The sequence below is a fragment of the Schistocerca serialis genome, chromosome 2 (genome assembly GCF_023864345.2).
Source record: "Schistocerca serialis cubense isolate TAMUIC-IGC-003099 chromosome 2, iqSchSeri2.2, whole genome shotgun sequence".
In the NCBI taxonomy this organism is placed as follows: Eukaryota; Metazoa; Arthropoda; class Insecta; order Orthoptera; family Acrididae; genus Schistocerca; species Schistocerca serialis.
In genome coordinates, this window is record NC_064639.1 from 1,016,393,551 (window position 1) to 1,016,413,233 (window position 19,683).

Consider the following 19,683-nt stretch of genomic DNA (forward strand, 5'->3'; position numbering starts at 1 on the left):
ATGTGGTAGAGGCAGTACATACACCAGATCTTTAATGTGTCCCCACAGAAAAAAAGTCACACATAGTGAGGTCTGGCAATTGGGGAGGCCATTTCATGAAACAGCTCGTTCGCACCTGATCTCGCAATGTTTGCGGCTAGCGCTGACTATTGGCAAATTACCAAACTATCCTGTGGTGGTATACATGGGAAAAAAACAACTTTCAGGGTTTCTCTTCAAAATGTCATATGTATGATATCTGCACAATGTTTGGTTCTTGTACAATAAATAATTGAAAGTGTTCTCGGACTTTATGTACACCCTGTACTCCTTTCCTCTGCAGGTAACACATTTCTAATTCATGCAAAAATGTTGATGATTATTTACAGTGATCACTCACCTTTTCCATTCCATTTTCCTCTTTCTTTTATTGCTGTTTACCTTTGGACGCTGGTGTGTGTATCCAAATCATGTTTCAGAGAAAAGTAATCTTAAATGATAAGTGAATGATGTTGCTGTTCTTCACCATTCTTGAGATCTGATGACAATGAAAATGCACATGAAAGTAAAATAACAATAAGGGAATTAAGAAAGACCTCGAACTGTTCTAACATTTCAGCAAGAAAATTATATTTCTTGTAACTCAGCTACAACAAGCATAAAAATTCTGTTGGAATATTAATACAGTAATTCCAATAGTACTCAATGATAACAATTCATATATAATCATTCAAAAGCAATTATGTAAATCATTCTTATAATACTGCATTACTTATCTTTGATGATTATTGACTAGATTGATGGTACATTTTAATTGTAGACCACAAAAAAATAATTGTAAGTAAAAGAAATCATGAAACATAAAGCTCCAAAGTTACATCTTTTTACATAGTTACAAACAATTAAACTGAGTTAAAGATTGAAAGAGGATTTTTATCACTTGTAACAGAATATGACAATAATTTAAATGACAGCTTTCTTACTCCAGAAAAATTAATTTTTCTTACAAGTTGGCTGTTGTGTATATGAAGAAAAAAACATTACAGTAAGTATATCAATTATTGTAACATCAAAACAGTTTCAAACCCCTCTGTGACTGTAATTAACTTGAACTGTATTTATAGCAACAGAAAAATCAGAAACAAGTTCATCTACAATTACATTAACACAGTTACTATTATATTCTGGCACATCCATGACACAAGACATCCGTATCACACACAATTAATGTTTTACCTGAAACCTTCTTCACTCAGTTAGCCAAGAATGAAGAAATGCATAGCAGCATTTCTAACCTTAATTTCTTCAAGATCATAGGATTTTGTAAAAAGAATTAAGGACACTGTTATAAATCATAGACATAACACTTCTGAAGTACAATGTGCAACAGAATTTATGCATTATGTATAAATGCATCAACAATATTTTTCAAAATTACATGTCTCAAAATTCCAAGCTGAATATTACAGGGGCTATTTCTTTTATTTAAAAAGTCCACAAAACCTTTATAAATCTGACTAATAAAATAAATAATGGGACCAACAGCAACATGTTAAGTACAGTATAGATCACCTTCTTGCTCTTTTAATGAGAAGGCTCTTTGGGTTTCCCAATTTTTAACTGCGTGTCTTCTCTCATTGTCAAATTATTTTTCAATTTTTTCACATAATATTCGTTAGTGTAGAGTGTGAAAAACCCTTACATATTTCAAAGCTCTAATGTTATACAGTCTTCAGTTATTAGTGCTTCATTGTAACAATCCACAACCACTGATCATCTTACTCTCTACACAAACAAAGTATTTACAATTCAAAAATTATTCAACATGAAATTATTTGAAAGGTATTAAAATATTCAAACATACAACAAAAAGGAGACATAAGTGCAAGATCCCTGATCTAAGGACAATTTATGCTGCTACACACACAATTTCATGCACTGCAACTCTATATATGTTTCACAATTCAAATAAGAAACTATTTCCTGAAATAGATACATGATATATCAGATGTTTATATTTGTCGGAAACTGATTTGGGAACTGGTAGCTGCCTATTTTATAAATCACACATTCTTACTGACAGATGTGTTCCTTTAACATATTGATACTCAAGAGTCAATAATGTATAATCATGTTGTTTTAAGTATCAACTTCCCAATAATATTTTAAACAGCATGTATTAAAAATAATTGCTATCATTACATCCATAGTGTAGATTTATAAGGTAAATTTTATAATGTCAGAAGCTTTACTGTGGGAAAGAATTTGAACTTCATCAACGTCGAGTACCAGCAAATTAATTTATTCTTTACACATTTCAAATAAAATTTATTAAGATCAGTTATAAAACATACAAATGACCAATGGAAACAACGCTATTGGAATGGGTGTTTTACTTATGAGAATTTGGGAGTATAATGTGAGGATTTGAAATTTACTGAAAAATTACGGGATTACCTTCCAGTAAAGATTTATAACAACATTTAGTCCAGCAATATTATGTATTCACTGTTGCATACATCAGTATCAGTTACTGTGCAATGGCAGTGTAAATCAAATGGCTCACTGATTTTAAAATAAGTGGTGGAATGAACCTTGGTTTTACCTTCTTCACAAAAGTTATGAAGCTGTTACACTTTTTCGATATAGCTTCTCAAGGAGTGTTCTTGTATGAAGTAATTCCTGAATGCAATTATGTAGCAATCAGTAGTATAAGTCAGGGAAGGTAACAGCCACGGATATATCAGCTGGACAGATGGAATAAACCTCACATTATGGTTTCATTTTTAGTCTTCCATTTTAAATATATGGGCTGCACTCTATACGATAAACTCTAATGCTGATAGAGTCATCTTAAGTGGTCCCGGAATTTCCATCAAAATCATAAAATGCAACGTGAAAGTAATTTGTTATTACATGAAAGTACCCTAAAATTTAATCACAGATGTCACAGTGCTTCATGAAATAGAAATAGTAGATTGAAACAGACTCACAGGAAGCTTACTGACAGTGGTCTTCCTGACAGATTAATATCATGTAGCGGACTGGTCTTTCAATGTAGAACTTTGGCAACAATGCTCTACTAACTAGGTAGCCCTCTCATACATACTAAACAGACTGACAGTGAAACAGTTTTATCAAAGCTTGATGTACTGTCAAGCAGAGAAAACCTGTGATATTGTAAAAGAGATTTAATCTCTCGGGAAGAGCAAAATGGAATCACTTCACAGAAATCGTCCCACAAACAGTTCCTTTCTGTGAGTTGACTAATGAAAAAGAATCACAAAAATCCTGAATTTGGCCATTCTTCACTTCTCATTTACTAAAATTGCAATAAAGTAACACCTTAATCTTGTGATGTGCCCAAATTCTTAAACTATATTAATTAAGGGAAGTGCACTGCCCAACTTCTTAAACTATATTAATGGAGAGAAGTGGACTAAGTTTTCAGGCATGTCTGTCATACAACATGTACGAGAAGACCATATACACACTCTTACTAACATGTGTGTTCCTTTAACATGTTGATACTCAAGAGTCAATAATGTACAATCATAAAATGTGACATGAATTTCATTATTATGATAGTTTAAGAACTCAAGTTTATACATTTCTAAAATGTTTCAACTTAACAATGCTAATACACTAAAGTTTAGGGCATCTAACAAATACAAAAAAGGTGAAACAGAAACTGCTCGTTTCCCACAAATATGTTAGCAATAGCTCTTGCGAAGTGCAGCAGTACTGCTCTTGTAATCTTGCTGAATGAGTCATACTATTTCCATTTCTGTCACTCTTAAGTAATGATAATTCCCATGTCATTGAACTCTGTACTCAACTGGAAAAATGTTAATAGCTTTTGAGTCTGGTGTTATGATCCATAAAATTACTCTGTCTGTTGACTGCATCATATTTCAAAATGTTTCAACCATTATTAAAACCATCATCATCAGAATATGCAATATTACGTGCCCTGATGAAAGGTCACTTTAATAATGACTGACACATTGGTTCACATCTACAATATTATATGGCTGCCAGCCAGAATAATTTAATGGACCATGAAGAAACTTTTTTGGTAATGACTTGTCACATTTGATTCATCATTCAGTGTGATCTCTATGGTCCCGTTTTCTCTGCTTATTTGTTTACACCTTTATAGACATACATGTAACATTAATATTGTAGGAACACAGTAAATCAAAGAAGCTAACTTTTCACCAGACAACAACAGCATAAAATATATCAACAACGAACAGAATGCAGCTTATTCTGGACTGAATCCATATAGCACAGCAACTCGATAGAAAAATTCAGCAACAGCTTGTTTCAGTGTAGTGTCTGTAGCATGTGCTGTGAGCTGGCGTACACCATGGAACAGCACAGGTAACAATGTGCGAAAATGGTTATCATCTAACTGCGCCAAGAGATCAAACACAGAGCCCAGCATTTCTGCCCAGACTTTTCGGTGAGCTTCACTATCCTGTTACATAACAAAAAAATTACAGAAAGATGTAAAACAGTAAAAATAAACTAAGTGTAATGATGTATCTAGGACACCAAATGCAAGCAAAGAGGTCAAAACTACTTAAACACACACACACACACACACACACACACACACACACACACACACACACACACACAAACACAGAATCCAGTCACCCTTACATGACCACCTGTCAAAAGTCTGAATAACCATCTTATGCTGTACAGACCACTGTGGAACTACTAGGAAGTGAGTCATGAAGTTTTGGAAGGTACCTACAGGGATGCGGAGTCATGGCAACTCAACTGTCATGGCCAGCTGCACTAAAGTTTCTTGGTTGAGGATCTACGACATGAGCAGCCCTATTGAGGTGGTCCCACAGAATCTTGACTAGTCTAGATCCGGGCAGTTTCATGCCCAGTTGAGTACAGTAATGATCCTGGTGCTCTTCCAGTCAATTAGGTACATTGTGAGCTATGTGACACATTGCATTGTCCTGCTGGCAGATGCCAATGCACCGAGGAAAAACAAAGTACATGATTTACAGGATGAATGAAGAAATACAAATATAAATAAATGAATTTTTTGATATGTGTTACTCTGTACATCATTTACATAGTAGAATGAGTGCATACTGAACTGAAGCAGTTCTGCAATTCAGTTTTATGTAAATGACATCAGGAGAACCAGATTTCAATCCAAAAGTAAATAAAGGTTTGGATCCTATGTAATAGTTGAAACCTTCTCCTGCACAGTTCCTTTTATGGTTGCGGTACACTCTGTTATCACAGACTCTTTCTATTTTATCTGTGTTTCATGTATCTAGCTGGGGTTTTACAAACACAGAGCAGTGAATTATGGTGAGTTTGAGAATATTTTTACCCAGAAACTGAATGTGCACTGTTAAACCCATAATCTACATCTACATCCATACTCCGCAAGCCACCTGATGCTGTGTGGCGGAATGGACGTGGTATTACAAGTAAGCAACTATTTACTTACACATATGGCCTGTGGCAAACTGCATACTCCACTATCCAGTTGCCGCTCTTGTTGCATGCCACAACAAAAATGACTTCAACAGCTTGTTCACTACAGGGGCCGTTTTGATACTCTCTTCCAGTAAAAGTTTGCCTGAACTACACTTATGGGAATTGTCTTTTCAACACATTCTGCACTCTCACAGTCCCTGTAGCCTAAACCTCTGATAACCTGTTCCTGCTGCCTCACCTTGCCTTTTCCATACTCTCTACTGTACACAACTCTCCTTTTCTGTCCAGACTGTGCACTGCTTTCTCCACTGACTGTCCCTCCCCTCTTCCTCCCTGTCCATGCAGGCATTCAACCTTCAACCCCCCTCCCCCCTCTCTCTCTTTCTGCCCCCCTCCCTCTCCTCATTCCCCTTTTCAAACCCTCTTCCTTCTCTCTCCCATGCCTTTCTCCCCCTTCATCTTCCCCTTTGTCTTCATCCCCTCCCCCTCAATTACCTCCCTTCCTCTTCCTACACCTCTTTTTTGTACCCTCTATACTCTTTGACTTCTTGTGCAGCTGCGAAGTCATCTATCCAAAGATCTGCCACTTTCCTGCTACTCCCTCCTTGTGACCTTCTCTATTCCCTCCCCACTTCCATCAGCACAGGCAACTGCTTTCAGTAACTGAGTATCAATCATTAATCATTCTGTGTTCACGGAGGGGGGGGGGGGGGGTGTATTTGGGTACCTGGATGAGTGGTTGCCTTTCCCTTATTTTTATGTATTGCTCCATCCAGGAATTTCCATTATTGTTTAATATAGGATATTGAACACATACAGAGAAGGGCAGAATGAATGGTTACAGGTTGGTTTGAAATGCAGGGGAGTGTCACAGAGATGTTGAAAGAACAACTGGTAGACACTTGAAGATAGACACAGACTACACCGAGAAAGCGTACTTACAAAGTTTCAAGAACTGTCTGTAAATGATAACTCTAGGGATATACCACAACTCTCTATATACCAAAGTATTCAATAAATTCCAGAGAACCATCCAAGCTACAATATTACTTTTCTTTGTTATTTCATGATTAGTTTTGAGTCGAATTCCATCCACTAAGCTATGCAACAGCACCAATTATGAGAGCCACATGTCTATACATTCCAGTTAAACATCTTGTAAGATAGTGCAGGGCTGAACTTCATATCACACCCTTAGAGATCATGAGAACAAGATCATATTAATTACAGCATGCACAGAGGCACTTAACAGTGGTTTCCAGTTTATGGATGTAGATGTAGATATTAATATTACAATTTCTAACAAAGCACTAAATGCAGAGACATTAAATCTAATGTGCCAGACCCTGTATACACCACAAACAAATACAAGGAAGGATCAGAAAGTAATGCGCAATAATTTTTTTCTGCTGGTATTGCAGATGTAATGTTGAAATTTCATGACAATATAGTTTGAAGTTTGCACTGCAGAGGTTTTTTTTCTACATGTGCAGCTCTAGTGAAAGAACCCTGAACTATGAAACAAAATTGGCTCACATGATACTGTCATCAAATTGTGAAGAGCAGTGTAGTGTAGTTCGATATTTGTGGGCCAAAGTGCATGAAAAGGAAATCCACAGGAACATTCAAGGGTATATGGGGATGCATGTATGGACTGTAGCAATGTCTCCAGGTGGTGTGCATTCATCCAAGAGGGCCATGTCAACTTTAGTGATACGCCATGCTCGGGGCAGCTGGTAACAGCTGCAAACCCACAGAATGTTGGAGCCGTTGAGGCAGCAACTTTGAATAACAGGCATGTGCAACTGCACACTTATTGTACATGAGACACTAAAGTTTTGTAAAGTTAGTACTCGCTGGGTGCCTAAGAGCCTGACAGACAACCACAAGGGACAGCGAATGATGACAAGCTTGAATCGCTTAACGCATTACAACACAAAGGGCATAACTTTCTGAATGAAATCATCACTGGTCATCAGTCATGGGGGTACCACTACATGGCCAAAACCAAACACACCTCATTGGAGTGGAAACATGCTGGTTCCCCAGTATGAAAAAAATTCAAAGTAATTCAGTCTGCTAGGACAGTGCTGTAACCGTGTTCTGAGATATGCATGGTGCATTACTGGTGGACATGGGATCACTGGGAATGCTGCAGCCCATATTGAAACTTCAGTTAAGTTGTGTAGTGCGCTTCAAGACAAATGCCGCAACATTAATGTTGAAGATGTCAAACTTCGTCATGACAATGCTCTCCTCCGTGTTGCTGCTCCTGTTCATGAGAAAATTGCCAAATTTGGGCAGGAGTTTTTCCAGCATCTACCATACAGTTCGGACCTTGCACCATCAGACTTTCATCTGTTTGGCCCCATGAAGAAATTCCTGGCCGGCCAATGCTTTGTGACAGGTGTGAAAGAAAATCAGCAGTCCAAGATGGCTATACTCCAACCAAACAGACTTCTATGAACAGACCATTTTGAAACTGGTACCATGACAGGAGAAATGTGATGATAATGGTGGTGACTATGTAGAAAAGTAGATAAATGATGTAAGTTCATTTGTGACTTTATTGTTTTGTTACCTATTACACTTTTTGGTAATAAAATTATTGTGCATTACCTTCTGATCTTTTCTAATATAATTTTAAGAACAACATCTAAGGAAATTAAAAAAAAAAAAATTAAGAGACTGAAACTCATAACTCTTTCAGCTATGATTGTATTTCTTGTAGAATGTATAGCATTGCCCTTCAACTATAACTGTACTCAGTCAAAAATTAGGTACATTTCCTAATAGGCTTAAGTATCTATTAGCAACACCAGTCTCAAAAATTGAAAATAAAGATATCATCTGTAATTGCAGGTTTGTTTCACTCTTTCAGTCTACACATTATTTCCCAGAATGTGACCTACAAATCATTAACTGCCTGTTTGGGTTTTGTAAAGAGTTCTAACTACATAAACCCATGTCTAATCTCACAAATTGCATTCTGCTATAGCTTAATAACAAAAATGATCCTGTTCATATATTCTGTAGGTTTGCCAAGGACTTGGATTGTATCAAAAAATATTCTTTGGAAACTAAAATGTTGTGGTGTGAATGGGAACTGTATTGCCTAGATGGAGTTTCATCTCAATAACAGAAAACAGATCACATTGAAAAACAGCACTACTGAAGTAAAACATACTGTTTATAGAGGAACATAAAATATGAAGTCCCACGTGTTTCAGTTCTATGTCTACTTTATTTCTACATAAATTTTATTCAAATGCTTGATTCACCTTTGAGCATTTTTACATGCAATCAGTGTCATAATTTATTTAAGTATTAGGTAAAAAACAATAGTATAAGCGAATTACATAAGAGACATACTGTGCGAATTGTGGTTATATGATAGACTCTGTTGCTTACCACATGATTATCTCTGATGAAAAAAAATCTTATCCCACACATCAAGCTACTGGGATTCTGTCATCAAAGAAGTAGTTGAAATCCGAATGTGCATAAAACAACATTAATTGGAACAGTGGCTGTGAGGTGCATAACAAAAGGTGACTGATGCTTAAAGGCTAAGAGAAATAAGCCTGCTTATGTACCATCTAATAGAATCAGCATCACTATTAATATTCTTCCATAACAGACTTCAACATAATCTCTGGCATCATAGGAAAGTTCTGTGAATTTGTGATGTCTCCAAGAAATAATTCACAGAACTCCACACAAAAGTACCACATAGCCTATCAGTACTACAGTTAGCTCCTGTTGATGACAGAAAAGTAAGCTGTTCAAACCTTGAGTATGCAAAACAAATCTGATGCAGCAAGAAAACCAAGAATCATTTACATGCCCAATGTCCATACTTTCATGACAGGCAATGGAAAAAGCTTCAAAACAAGATTTTGTTTCTTTTTAAAATGCTCAAACTGTCGGCCAAATCAGCAATTCCTTCTGCAGCTTTATTTTGAGACAAAGAGATTGTTTGAAGACCTTTCATATTTTCTAGGAGAATAATATCCGCAGTTTAAATTAGATATTCCTTAATGAAATCACCCACCTATAGTAAAAGATTTTTAATTTTAGTAAACATGAATGTTTTTGGAACATTTGGGATTAAACAAGGCAGAAGGTATAAATAACATATACATGATGCTCTCTAAATGGTCAAACAAACCTGTGGCCTTTTGTGCTGTCCTTGTTTCTATATGTTCAACACCTTCTGTATTTGGTAAGGATCTAAAGCAGTTGAGGGATATTCTAGGATGAGTAGTACCTGTGTTTTGTAATTAATCCCTTCTGTAGACCTATTGAACTAGTATATTACCAATGAAATGAAGTATGTCATTTGCTTCACCTATGACTGAACCTATATAATCATTCCATTTCATAGCACTCCAAACAGTTACACCCAGATATTTGTATTAGTTAACAGATTCCAGTTGTGACACACTGACATTTTTATCATAAGTACGGCACTTTTTTTGTTTCTTTTCTTGTTTTGTTTTATGAAGTGCACAACTGAAAATTTCTGAACATTTTAAGAAATACCTTGAATGGTTCATGGATGTTGCATCCGATGGTGGTCTGTAAACTGCACAATATTTTCACAAGGCAGCTGCACATCATTGCCAGGTGCTATTAACGCACTGCTGTTGTGGCTTTTTCACTAATGCACTGGCTTGCTAGAAAAGTGCAGGTGCAAAGGGGCAGGGATATAACATAATCAAAGAAGAAGTCAACATCCAGAGCCCCCTGCAGGAGAAACAGGCTGCAGTCTACTTGAGCACAGTGTGGGAAAGTGCGACTGCAAGCTGTGGACCCAGCATGCATACATGAGCAAGTTCGTTAATGGTCCTGACCCGTGATTCCTCATTTGTGTTAAATCCTTGCATTCACTCATCTGCAGCCAATGATATATAAGTGCTGCCAATACTTGTTTCCATACTTTGCTGAGTTGAAATCCAGAGACCCTGTTAGCTGTAAGTATTTCAGTTGCTTCATTAATGATACGGTCACAGTATGTGGGGGAAGGTGAGAGTATTTGGGCGCTCTGCAGTTCTTGCCGCATCCCATCATGACATTGTTCAGCAACAGCAGATTTTTCTGGCTAACCCAATCTGGTATGATGTCCATGTTCATAGCATCTGTTTTTAACAGTTCAACACATCTAGCCAATGTAATATTTCCCATACAGGAATGGGATTTTGTATATTCCTGGTTTTCGTAGACCTAGGTCATCTTTAACAGAACTCAACACCATTTGCATTTGCTAACCACCACCAATATAAGGCACAAAAACCATCCTCATGGAGTTCTCAATTTTTCCTGGTAGCTCTTTAGTGCATGATGATCTAAATGCATTGCGAATCTTCTTATCAGAGTACCCATTCTGGAAAAATCACTGAGCAGAGATGGCTAAGCTCTGCTGATGAACTCTCTGGATCTGAGATAGCTCTAGCGCTATAAATGAGAGTCTGCAATATACCACTGCACTAGGATGGGTGATGACAGCTCATTGATAAAGGTTGGTGTGTGTAGTTTTACAAAGCACACTGTGACCCATTATCTGCCTTCTTTCCACAAATCATGACAGTCAGAGAAAGCAGGTCTCCATTTTCCTCCACTTCCATGGTAAAACACATGATCAGATGGATGAAGTTTAGATGATCCAAATATGGAGTAACTATTGATGGCCCATGTGGCCATACCACAAAAATATCATCTACACATCTCCAAAAACAAATTTAGATTTCAAAACTGCTGACTGAAGTGCTCTGTCGCTGAAGTCTCTCAAAAAATATTAGGTACGATGAGAGACAGAGGGCTACACAAAGCAACACTGTAAGTTTGTTCAAAACAGGATCATTAAGTAAAATGTAAGTTGAGGTAAGCACATGCTTGAAAAGATGTAAGAAATCCTATTTCAGCTTAGTTTCTATGTGTTATAGTGAATCCACCAAAGGCACTCATGTGAGCAGAAAGATGCCACTTAGTTTGAGGTGCAAGTTCTTCTATTGTTGTATAAAATCTTGTAAATATAGTGTTTACATTTCCCTACCAAAGAGCTCAAAAGAGAAGCCACACATTTTGCTAGGAAGTATATTGGGCCTCCTACATGTTTCACAATGAGGCAAACTGGAGCTCCTTCTTATGTATCACTGGCAGGCCATTAAGTTATGGTGGAACTGCTGCTCAAGCTCTTTTTCAGATGGTCAGGAAACTGACTAGATTTGAGGAGAGCAGATGTCTTTCATTGTACTGCATCCATTGGATCCTTCTAGAGACAACAACATACTGAGTCCACCAGCAAATCCATCATATTGTCAAAATAAGATATTGCAGACGGAAGGACAGCAGTAGTACCCTCATCAGCAGGTAAAATTACTATTTCTGTGTCTTCTCGTAAAGATTGGCGTTATTTTCTTTCCTCTGCAGTGAAATTCTGCTTGAGTGCAAGCATCCAAGTTAAGGCTCTGCACGTCTCTCATCTTGTTTGTTCAGCAGACTCACTGAGAAGTTTCAACATATCCTGTTCAAGAGCACTAATAAAATATTTGATAGGCAAAGTCTTCGGAGTGGTTGCAAAATTTAGTCCCTTCTCCAGCAATGCTATCACAGTGTAACTCAGTAGTTTATTTGTGTAATTAAATACAGTGTAACTTGGAAGTTTGACACACCATGATCTGCTGCCACATCTAGTCTGAATTAGACCACATATCACTGTTCACTCACTCCGAGGAATCCATTTGATGGACATGAGATATTCAGATAAAGTGAGAGCAAGATTTTGGAGACTATATAATTCTCACCTTGTATAATGCATTCTTTCTCACATCTGTGTCCTGCTAGCTCATTATTAAATCCTCTTAGCAGCTGCAGAATCTATATAGAGGCTAAAGTTGGCAAACATTGGTATAGGCTGCTGGTCAAAAAATCACAATTAAAAATTCGAGAGAGCACAACAATCTACCTGCTACAGAATTTATCGAACTCACTTATTATGTTGACTATCTCCTCCCCATAAAGGCACCACATGTGCTCTCAGAGACTTTCCCAATGTAATACCGGTAACTGCCCTGCTTGAACTGCAGCCTGTTTCTCCGGAAAATGGCTCTGAGTACTGATGTCATCTATGATGATGTTATAGCTCTGCCACTTGCACCTGTGCTTTTCTAGATTGCCGGTGCATAAATCAGTAAGCTCCAACAACAATGCATCAATAGCAACTGAAGATGACAAGCAGCTGTCTTGTGGAAATATTGTGCAGCTTACTCAACACCACCTGGTGCAGTGTTTGTGAACCATTCAAGCAGCTATTACATTGGAAAAGTCTCAAACAACACTTTTAAAGAATGTTGTCACTCTTTGTACTATTTTCAAATCTTATCAAGGTCTCATTGGATATTTGTGCAGCTATCTGCAGACAGTACTTCATTACACATAACTGTATCATCTACAAAAAGTCTGAGGTTACTATTTACCTTGTCAGCCAGGTCATTAATGTACACCAGAACAACAAGGGTCCCAACACACTTCCCTGGAGCTGCCTGAAGTCCCTTCTACAGCTGCCAATGACTCTCCGTACAAGATCGTCCACACAATTCTAAGGATTGCGATGGCAGATAATTGCAAGAACTATCAACCAATCAGCAAACAGACCATGCCTTGCAGTTGCCGACAATAACAACATATAGAAGAATTTTCACAAATACTGATGACAGTCAGGTTAGCTTTAGAAAGGAAATGGTACTAGAGAGGCAGTTCTGACATTGCATCGATAATGGAAGCAAGACTTAAGAACTGTCAAGCTACGTGCATAAAATTTGCCAACATAGACAGTGCGTTCAAAACGTACAAAGGTATAAGATGTTTGAAATCCCCAAAAAAAGATTTATACACTATACAGAGAATGCATAATATATAACATATAGGAGGTACAAGAGGAAACAACAATAATGAAAAACAAAGAGAGAAGTGCTCGGGGTAAAAAGGGCAATTGGTTATGGTGCAGTCTTCCTCCTGTCACCTTCAGACTGAAACAAAAGAAGAGGTGACAGTAGAAAAATAACAGTACTGTAAAGAGCAGTTTATTAACATGGTGATTCTACAGTAGGAAGTGACCCAGTTGGCGACTTTTTTCATTGTTTCTCTTTTACTTGCATACTGAAGAAGCAATGAAGGCAATAAAAGGAAGTTTAAGAACTAGAATTAAAATTCAAAGTGAAGAATATCAATGATTCAGTGTTGACAGGGCTATACTCTGTGAAAGTGAGGAAGAATTACTGCACTGTTGAATGAAATGAACAGTCTACTGAGCACAGAATATGGGTTGGGAGTAAACCATGAAAAACAAAAATATTGAGAGTCAACAGAAATGAGACTAGCAATAAATTTTGCATCAAAACTGGGGCACCATCTAATAAATAAAGTGAAGGAATCCTACTACCTTGGAAGCAAAACAAATATTACGGATGAGGCAAGTGGACTAATGCAGGCAAAGAGGCTATTCCTTATCAGTCTTCCTGAACTTGAGGAAGAAACTGTTAAAACTGTACATCCGGAGCATAGCACCATATGGGAGTGAATCATGGATTGTAAGAAAGCTGTGAAATATTCGAGATGTGGTGTTACTGATGGTGAAAATGATGTGGACTAAGGGAAGAAATGAGGAATCCTTTGAAGAACTGATAAGGAAAGAAATATGTAGAAAACACTGACTACAAGAGGAGACAAGATGGTTGGATGTATGTTAAGACATAAGGGAATAATTTCCATAGTAATACAGGACGCTGTATACAGCAAAAATTTAAAGGGAAGACAAACACTGGAATATATGCAACAAATAACTGAAGAAACTGGGCATACAAGCTACTCTTGAGATACGGAGGTTGGTGCAGGAGAGTGCATTGTGGCAGGCTATGGCAAACCAATCAGAAGATTGGTGAAGGGGAAAAAAATCTGCTACATATTAAGCAAATTTCTTAGTTCACAGCAAAAATACTCCAATTCCTACTTTTCTTGGAAATGTATCCTGTTAACATATACCAAACAAATCAATTCAAACGAAGCATTGTTGTTTCTTGGCAATTCCTTACAGTGTTATTAACAGTATTAGACAATGAACTAATTCTTGTTGTTCACTGGAATGAAATGTTTCCCATTAATGCATATCAAACACATCAACTCAACCAAAGTACCGTGTTTTGGAAGCTGCTTGCAGTATCGTTAGCATTGTTAGAAAATTAACTTCAAAGAGAAAGTCACAAAATGCCTTCTGCAAAACATGCAGATGCAGCAAAAAAAGAACATGTACGACCCACCAAGCTGTTAGTCAAGGGGGAGTTCTTCTACTTATCTGAATATCTATGTGTCTCCAACAACTCACTGCTTGATGACTGAAATGCTGATGCATAAAAATATACGGTGCAAGTTGCTTGTGACCCTTGAGTTTGACACTCAAGTCTGCAAAAATGCTTGATTCTCCCAATTCTACAACTGAAGATTCCTGTTCACAGCTTAATAAATAACATGGTTCACTGCAAATGCACCACCATTCTTACAGTATACAGATATCAGTTATTCTTGTAGAAATAGATGTGTAGTCATGAGCATATTAAGCAAGCAGTAGTATAACTCCAGAAGCAGCAACTTTTTTCCACAGTACTAGTTTTTGTGTTAGTTCTAGTGTCGGTTTTGGCCTGTTGTTGTTGTGGTTTTCAGTCTGAAGACTGGTCTGATGCAGCTTTCCAGGCTACTCTACCCTGTGCAACCCTCTTCATCTCTGAATAACTACTACAACCTATATCCTTCTGAATCTGCTTTCTGAAGTCACTTCTTGGTCTCCCTCCATCATGTTTACCCCCACACTAAATTAGTAATCTTTGATGTCTCACAATGTATCCTATCAACTGATCCCTTCCTTTAGCCACAAATTTCTTGTCTCCCTCATCTGTTCTGTACCTCCTCATTGGTTACAAGTTCTATCCATTTAATCTTCAGCATTTTTCTGCAGTACCGCATATCAAAAGCTACTATTCCCTTCCGTCTAAACTGTTTATCGTCTGTACATGGCTACACTCCAGACAAATACCTTAAGAAAAGTCTTCCTAACACTTAAGTCTATATTCGATGTTAACAAACATCTCTTATTCAGAAACACTTTTATTATCATTGCCAGTCTACATTTTATATCCTCCCTACTTCGGCCATCATCAGTTATTTTGCTGCCCAAATAGCAAAACCTATCTACTACTTTAGGTGTCTTGTTTGCTAATCTAATTCCTTCAGCATCACCCGATTTAATTCGAGTTCATTCCATTATCCTTGCCTTGTCCTGTTCATGTTTAACTTATAACCTCCTTTCAGGATGCTGTCCATTCCATTCAACTGCTCTTCCAAGTCTTCTGCTGTTTCTGACGGAATTACAGTGTCTTCAAGAAAGCTCAAGGTTTTTATTTCTTCTCCTTGAACTTTAATTCCAAGTCCAAATTTTTCTTTAGTTTCTTTTAATTCTTGCTCAATCCACAGATTTAATAAAATTGGGGACAGGCTACAATCCCGTCTCACTCCCTTCTCAGCCACCTGCTTCCCTTTCATGCCCTTCAACTCTTATAACTGCCGCCTGGTTTCTATACAGGCTGTAAATAGTTGTAGCTGTAGCTGTAAATAGCCTTTCACTCCTGCTACTCTGGTAGCGCGCGCCGTGGAATTTGAATCCACGCCAGACGTCATGGACGTCAAAGACCCATAGAGGTCGCTGCACCGTAAGCTGTGGCAGCGCACGCCTCCTGGCCCTCTTTTAGTGTGGGGGTGCCACAGTGGAACACGTGGTCCCAGCCAATAGCGGCGCCCCCAAGAGCGTACTTAAGCGCCAGCCACTCGCTCATCCAGTCAGTCTAATCTCGCTTACGTCGGTTTACACCTCGCTTGCGCTAGACTGCTTTCTTCCTGGTTCGTGTACGAGTTTGTTTCCTTGTGACTCTGTTGTTCGGTCTTGTCGTATTCGTTCTGTCCTAATTGGTCGTGTCTGTCCTTTTCCATTGTGTTGTTGTTCGCGGTCCTCTCCGCGGGGCCCGCCGCGTCTTCTGTCAGTACTACCCCGCGACCTCCCTGGTCGCAGTTACAACAGCTACCTTCAGAATTTCAATGAGAGCATTCCAGTCAACATTGACAAAAGCTTTCTCTAAGTCTACAAATGCTATAAATGTAAATTTGCCTTTCCTTAACCTATCTTCTAAGATAATTTGTAGGGTCAGTATAGCCTCGCGCATTCCTGAATTTCTCCAAAATCCAAACATATCTTCCCTGGAGTGGGCTTCTACCAGTTTTTCCACTCTTCTGTAAAGAACGCTTGTCAGTATTTTGCATCCGTGATTATTAAACTGATAATTTGGTAATTTTCACACCTGTCAGCAACATCTTTATTTGTAATTGGAACTTGGCCCATTTAAACCAAAATTATATCAAAATTCAATTAATGTTAATAAATAACACAGGTCTGAAATTAATTTCTAAAATTGATTTTCTTTGTTAATGTATATCTTGCCTTGTTCCATATTTCTCAAGTTTCTCCTTCATGTCAGAGAACATATGAAACATTACTAATAAATGAAAAATATGTTGAAATTTTTTAAAGTACAACATTCAAAAATGAAGACATATGAAACATGCACATCCAAGTATCAATTTTACAGGAAACATATATTGAGACTCAATTTAAAAATATGAGTATTTCTGGAACTAAGGATAAAAAAAGCTAGAGAGAGAGAGAAGAAAAAAATCCCTTATTCACAAAAATAAGCAAAGAAACATATTGCTTACCCACATTCTTGTGCTATACACTACATAACCGAGCAAATCAACTAATGACAACAAAAAAAGTGAATATTTGTGTGGACTGGAATTTTATTTCTTCTGAAATGGAATACAAGTTTGCTTCATTCTATTAAATAGTTTTTTGCTTACCCTGAAGAGGCTGCTTTGGCGCTGGCGTTCTATCTCAAGTGGCACCGGCTCACTGGGTGGTGGTGGCTCAAATGCAGTGTCAACCTGCCCTTGTGTAAGGAATGGATTTTTACGCTTGTCTGTATATGAAGTAGGCATGGTGTGCGCTTGTTTATGTTTTTTGTACTCCCCCATCAATCCCTCTATATCTTTCTCTGTTGCAACTTCATATACTGAATCATTCACAACCTCATGATTAGCTGAAAGTCCATCACACAGGACATTAGTATCAAGCCTCACTTCAGTATCACTATCACTTGACGAGGAGTAGCGACGAGCAAAATCAGCTAGAGCAAAAGGTTTACTTATGCTCACATGCTGTTCACTTTCAACTGATATTTCCTTGCACACAGTTTCTTCTGAGACTGCAACTTGATCTGTGTTATGAATGTTTTGATCGGGCTCATCTGTAGCTGAAAACTCATCATCAGCAGCCTCTGAAGTATCATGTTCTAAATCTTTATTAATACTTTTATCTTCTGTTCTTACACAGGACGAACCTTCTGTCTTTGCCTGGAAAGAGATAGCATCCTTCTCTTCATAATTTGTTGTCATATTCTTACTCAGAGATTCCTTCCTCTTTATTTCAGGAAAATCATCTGGATGTGCTATAAGAAAAAATATTGGCTGATCAGAAATCTGATCAACAGCTGAATGCTGTCCATCTTTGTCAAGAACAACATCAACATATGTCTCACAGAGTTGATCAAAACTTTGACGTAACCTTTTCAAGAAAACTGACATATCGCCATAGTCATAATTCGTTTCTGCTCCTGGCTTCTGCATAATTCCTTCTGTTGATTTAGTGTTGCTGTTCCTTTCATCTTCCAGAATTAACTTGACCTTTTCTAGAGTAACTCCACTCTTCCACACTTCATGTAAGCACAAATCAAACAAAGTTACTACTTTCAATGTCCATGCTGCACCTGCTTGCCTATAAAGATTGGCAGCTCGTTCAAGGTTAGCTACTTTCTGAACCAGAAATTTTAATCCAGGCCGTGAATCAAACTGTATTGCCCTGTCATATGAAACATCCAAACACAACAGAAGTGTTTGAATGTGAGCTGGCAGCATGTACTTCATAAGACCTGATAATTTTTGTTGCTCATTCTGTGACTTTGCTTGATCCCTGTCATCAGTAAGTTTAGCTGCAGGGCTGTGCAGTAAAACATTGGCCAAACTGCAAAGAGAAATGAATATAGTCAATAAGACATGGCAGTTACATACAATCGGTAGTAAAACTGAAGTGATCCCTATTTTCTACTTAAAATTTATAACATAAATATTTAGAGATATAGCACTAACAGATGGCACAGAATGGTAGATTTTTAAATCTCCAGGGTGATTCTTATCAACACTCAAAAACCCCTGAAGTGACATAGATGATGTTGAGACAAATAATTTAATATCCAACACATGGGGTCACAAATGTCGAGAAATATCCCAAATGAGAAATGTTAAACATGTGACATCACCAGATGACGAACCTCGCCGCACAGGCAGCAGTTGGGTTTGGGCATGAAGAGATGATTGAGGGTGCAATAGCTGCATTTGAGCAAATGGTGCAAATTTTGAACACCTTTGTAAATGTGATCTGCTGTTAATGTAGAAGTTACAAAATTATTGTCCTAGTAAAAGCTGCACTTATTTAGTGTTTCTTTCATTTCCTCTCTTCTTTTTTTCTTTACACACATTATTTAGTAAAGAAAATGTAGGCCATTCACTGGTGACAACACAATTGGGAAGCTTATACTCATTTACTTGTGATGCAATACGGTAATTTTTTGCTGTGCTATAATTTGCAATAAATCAGCAGAGACTGTAAGACTGGTAAACAAAACAATAAATCTTACCTCAATGTAAACATACAATTGTCTAACACAGGGACAAAAATACTGCCTGCTAGACAAAAGACTCAAACCCTGAGCCTCATGCGCTAAAGTTGCACACATGGGAATAGAGCCAACGGGAATACTTGACATGGGTTGGGATGACTGAGGGTGACAGACTGATAGGCAAAACCACTACACGTACGGCGACTACTTCATGTAGTGATGTTACACCTTCAACATTTGTCATCCACTTTTGGGGAATTTCTTGAAATTTACGACTGCACGTCTTATATTAAATTAACAGCCTTAGCGTCATATACATTGCTTTTGGGGTTTTTAAACATTAATAAGGATCACTCTGTATACATGAAGTAGGTCTACGTTCTTGAGA

The 19,683-nt window shown here is 37.7% G+C and overlaps 1 protein-coding gene across 1 annotated transcript in view; it reads right to left on the bottom strand.

The window, feature by feature from the left end:
• Positions 1 to 749: 749 nt before the first annotated feature.
• Positions 750 to 19,683, bottom strand: part of LOC126458432 (brefeldin A-inhibited guanine nucleotide-exchange protein 3) — a 325,613-nt gene continuing 306,679 nt past the window's right edge. The window contains exons 29-30 of the mRNA XM_050095487.1: positions 17,422 to 18,640; positions 750 to 4,462 (exon numbers count right to left, since the gene is read on the bottom strand). Of these exons, the coding sequence (XP_049951444.1) occupies positions 4,247 to 4,462; positions 17,422 to 18,640 (1,435 nt within the window). The 3' untranslated portion in view covers positions 750 to 4,246. The remainder of the gene's footprint in view (positions 4,463 to 17,421; positions 18,641 to 19,683) is intronic.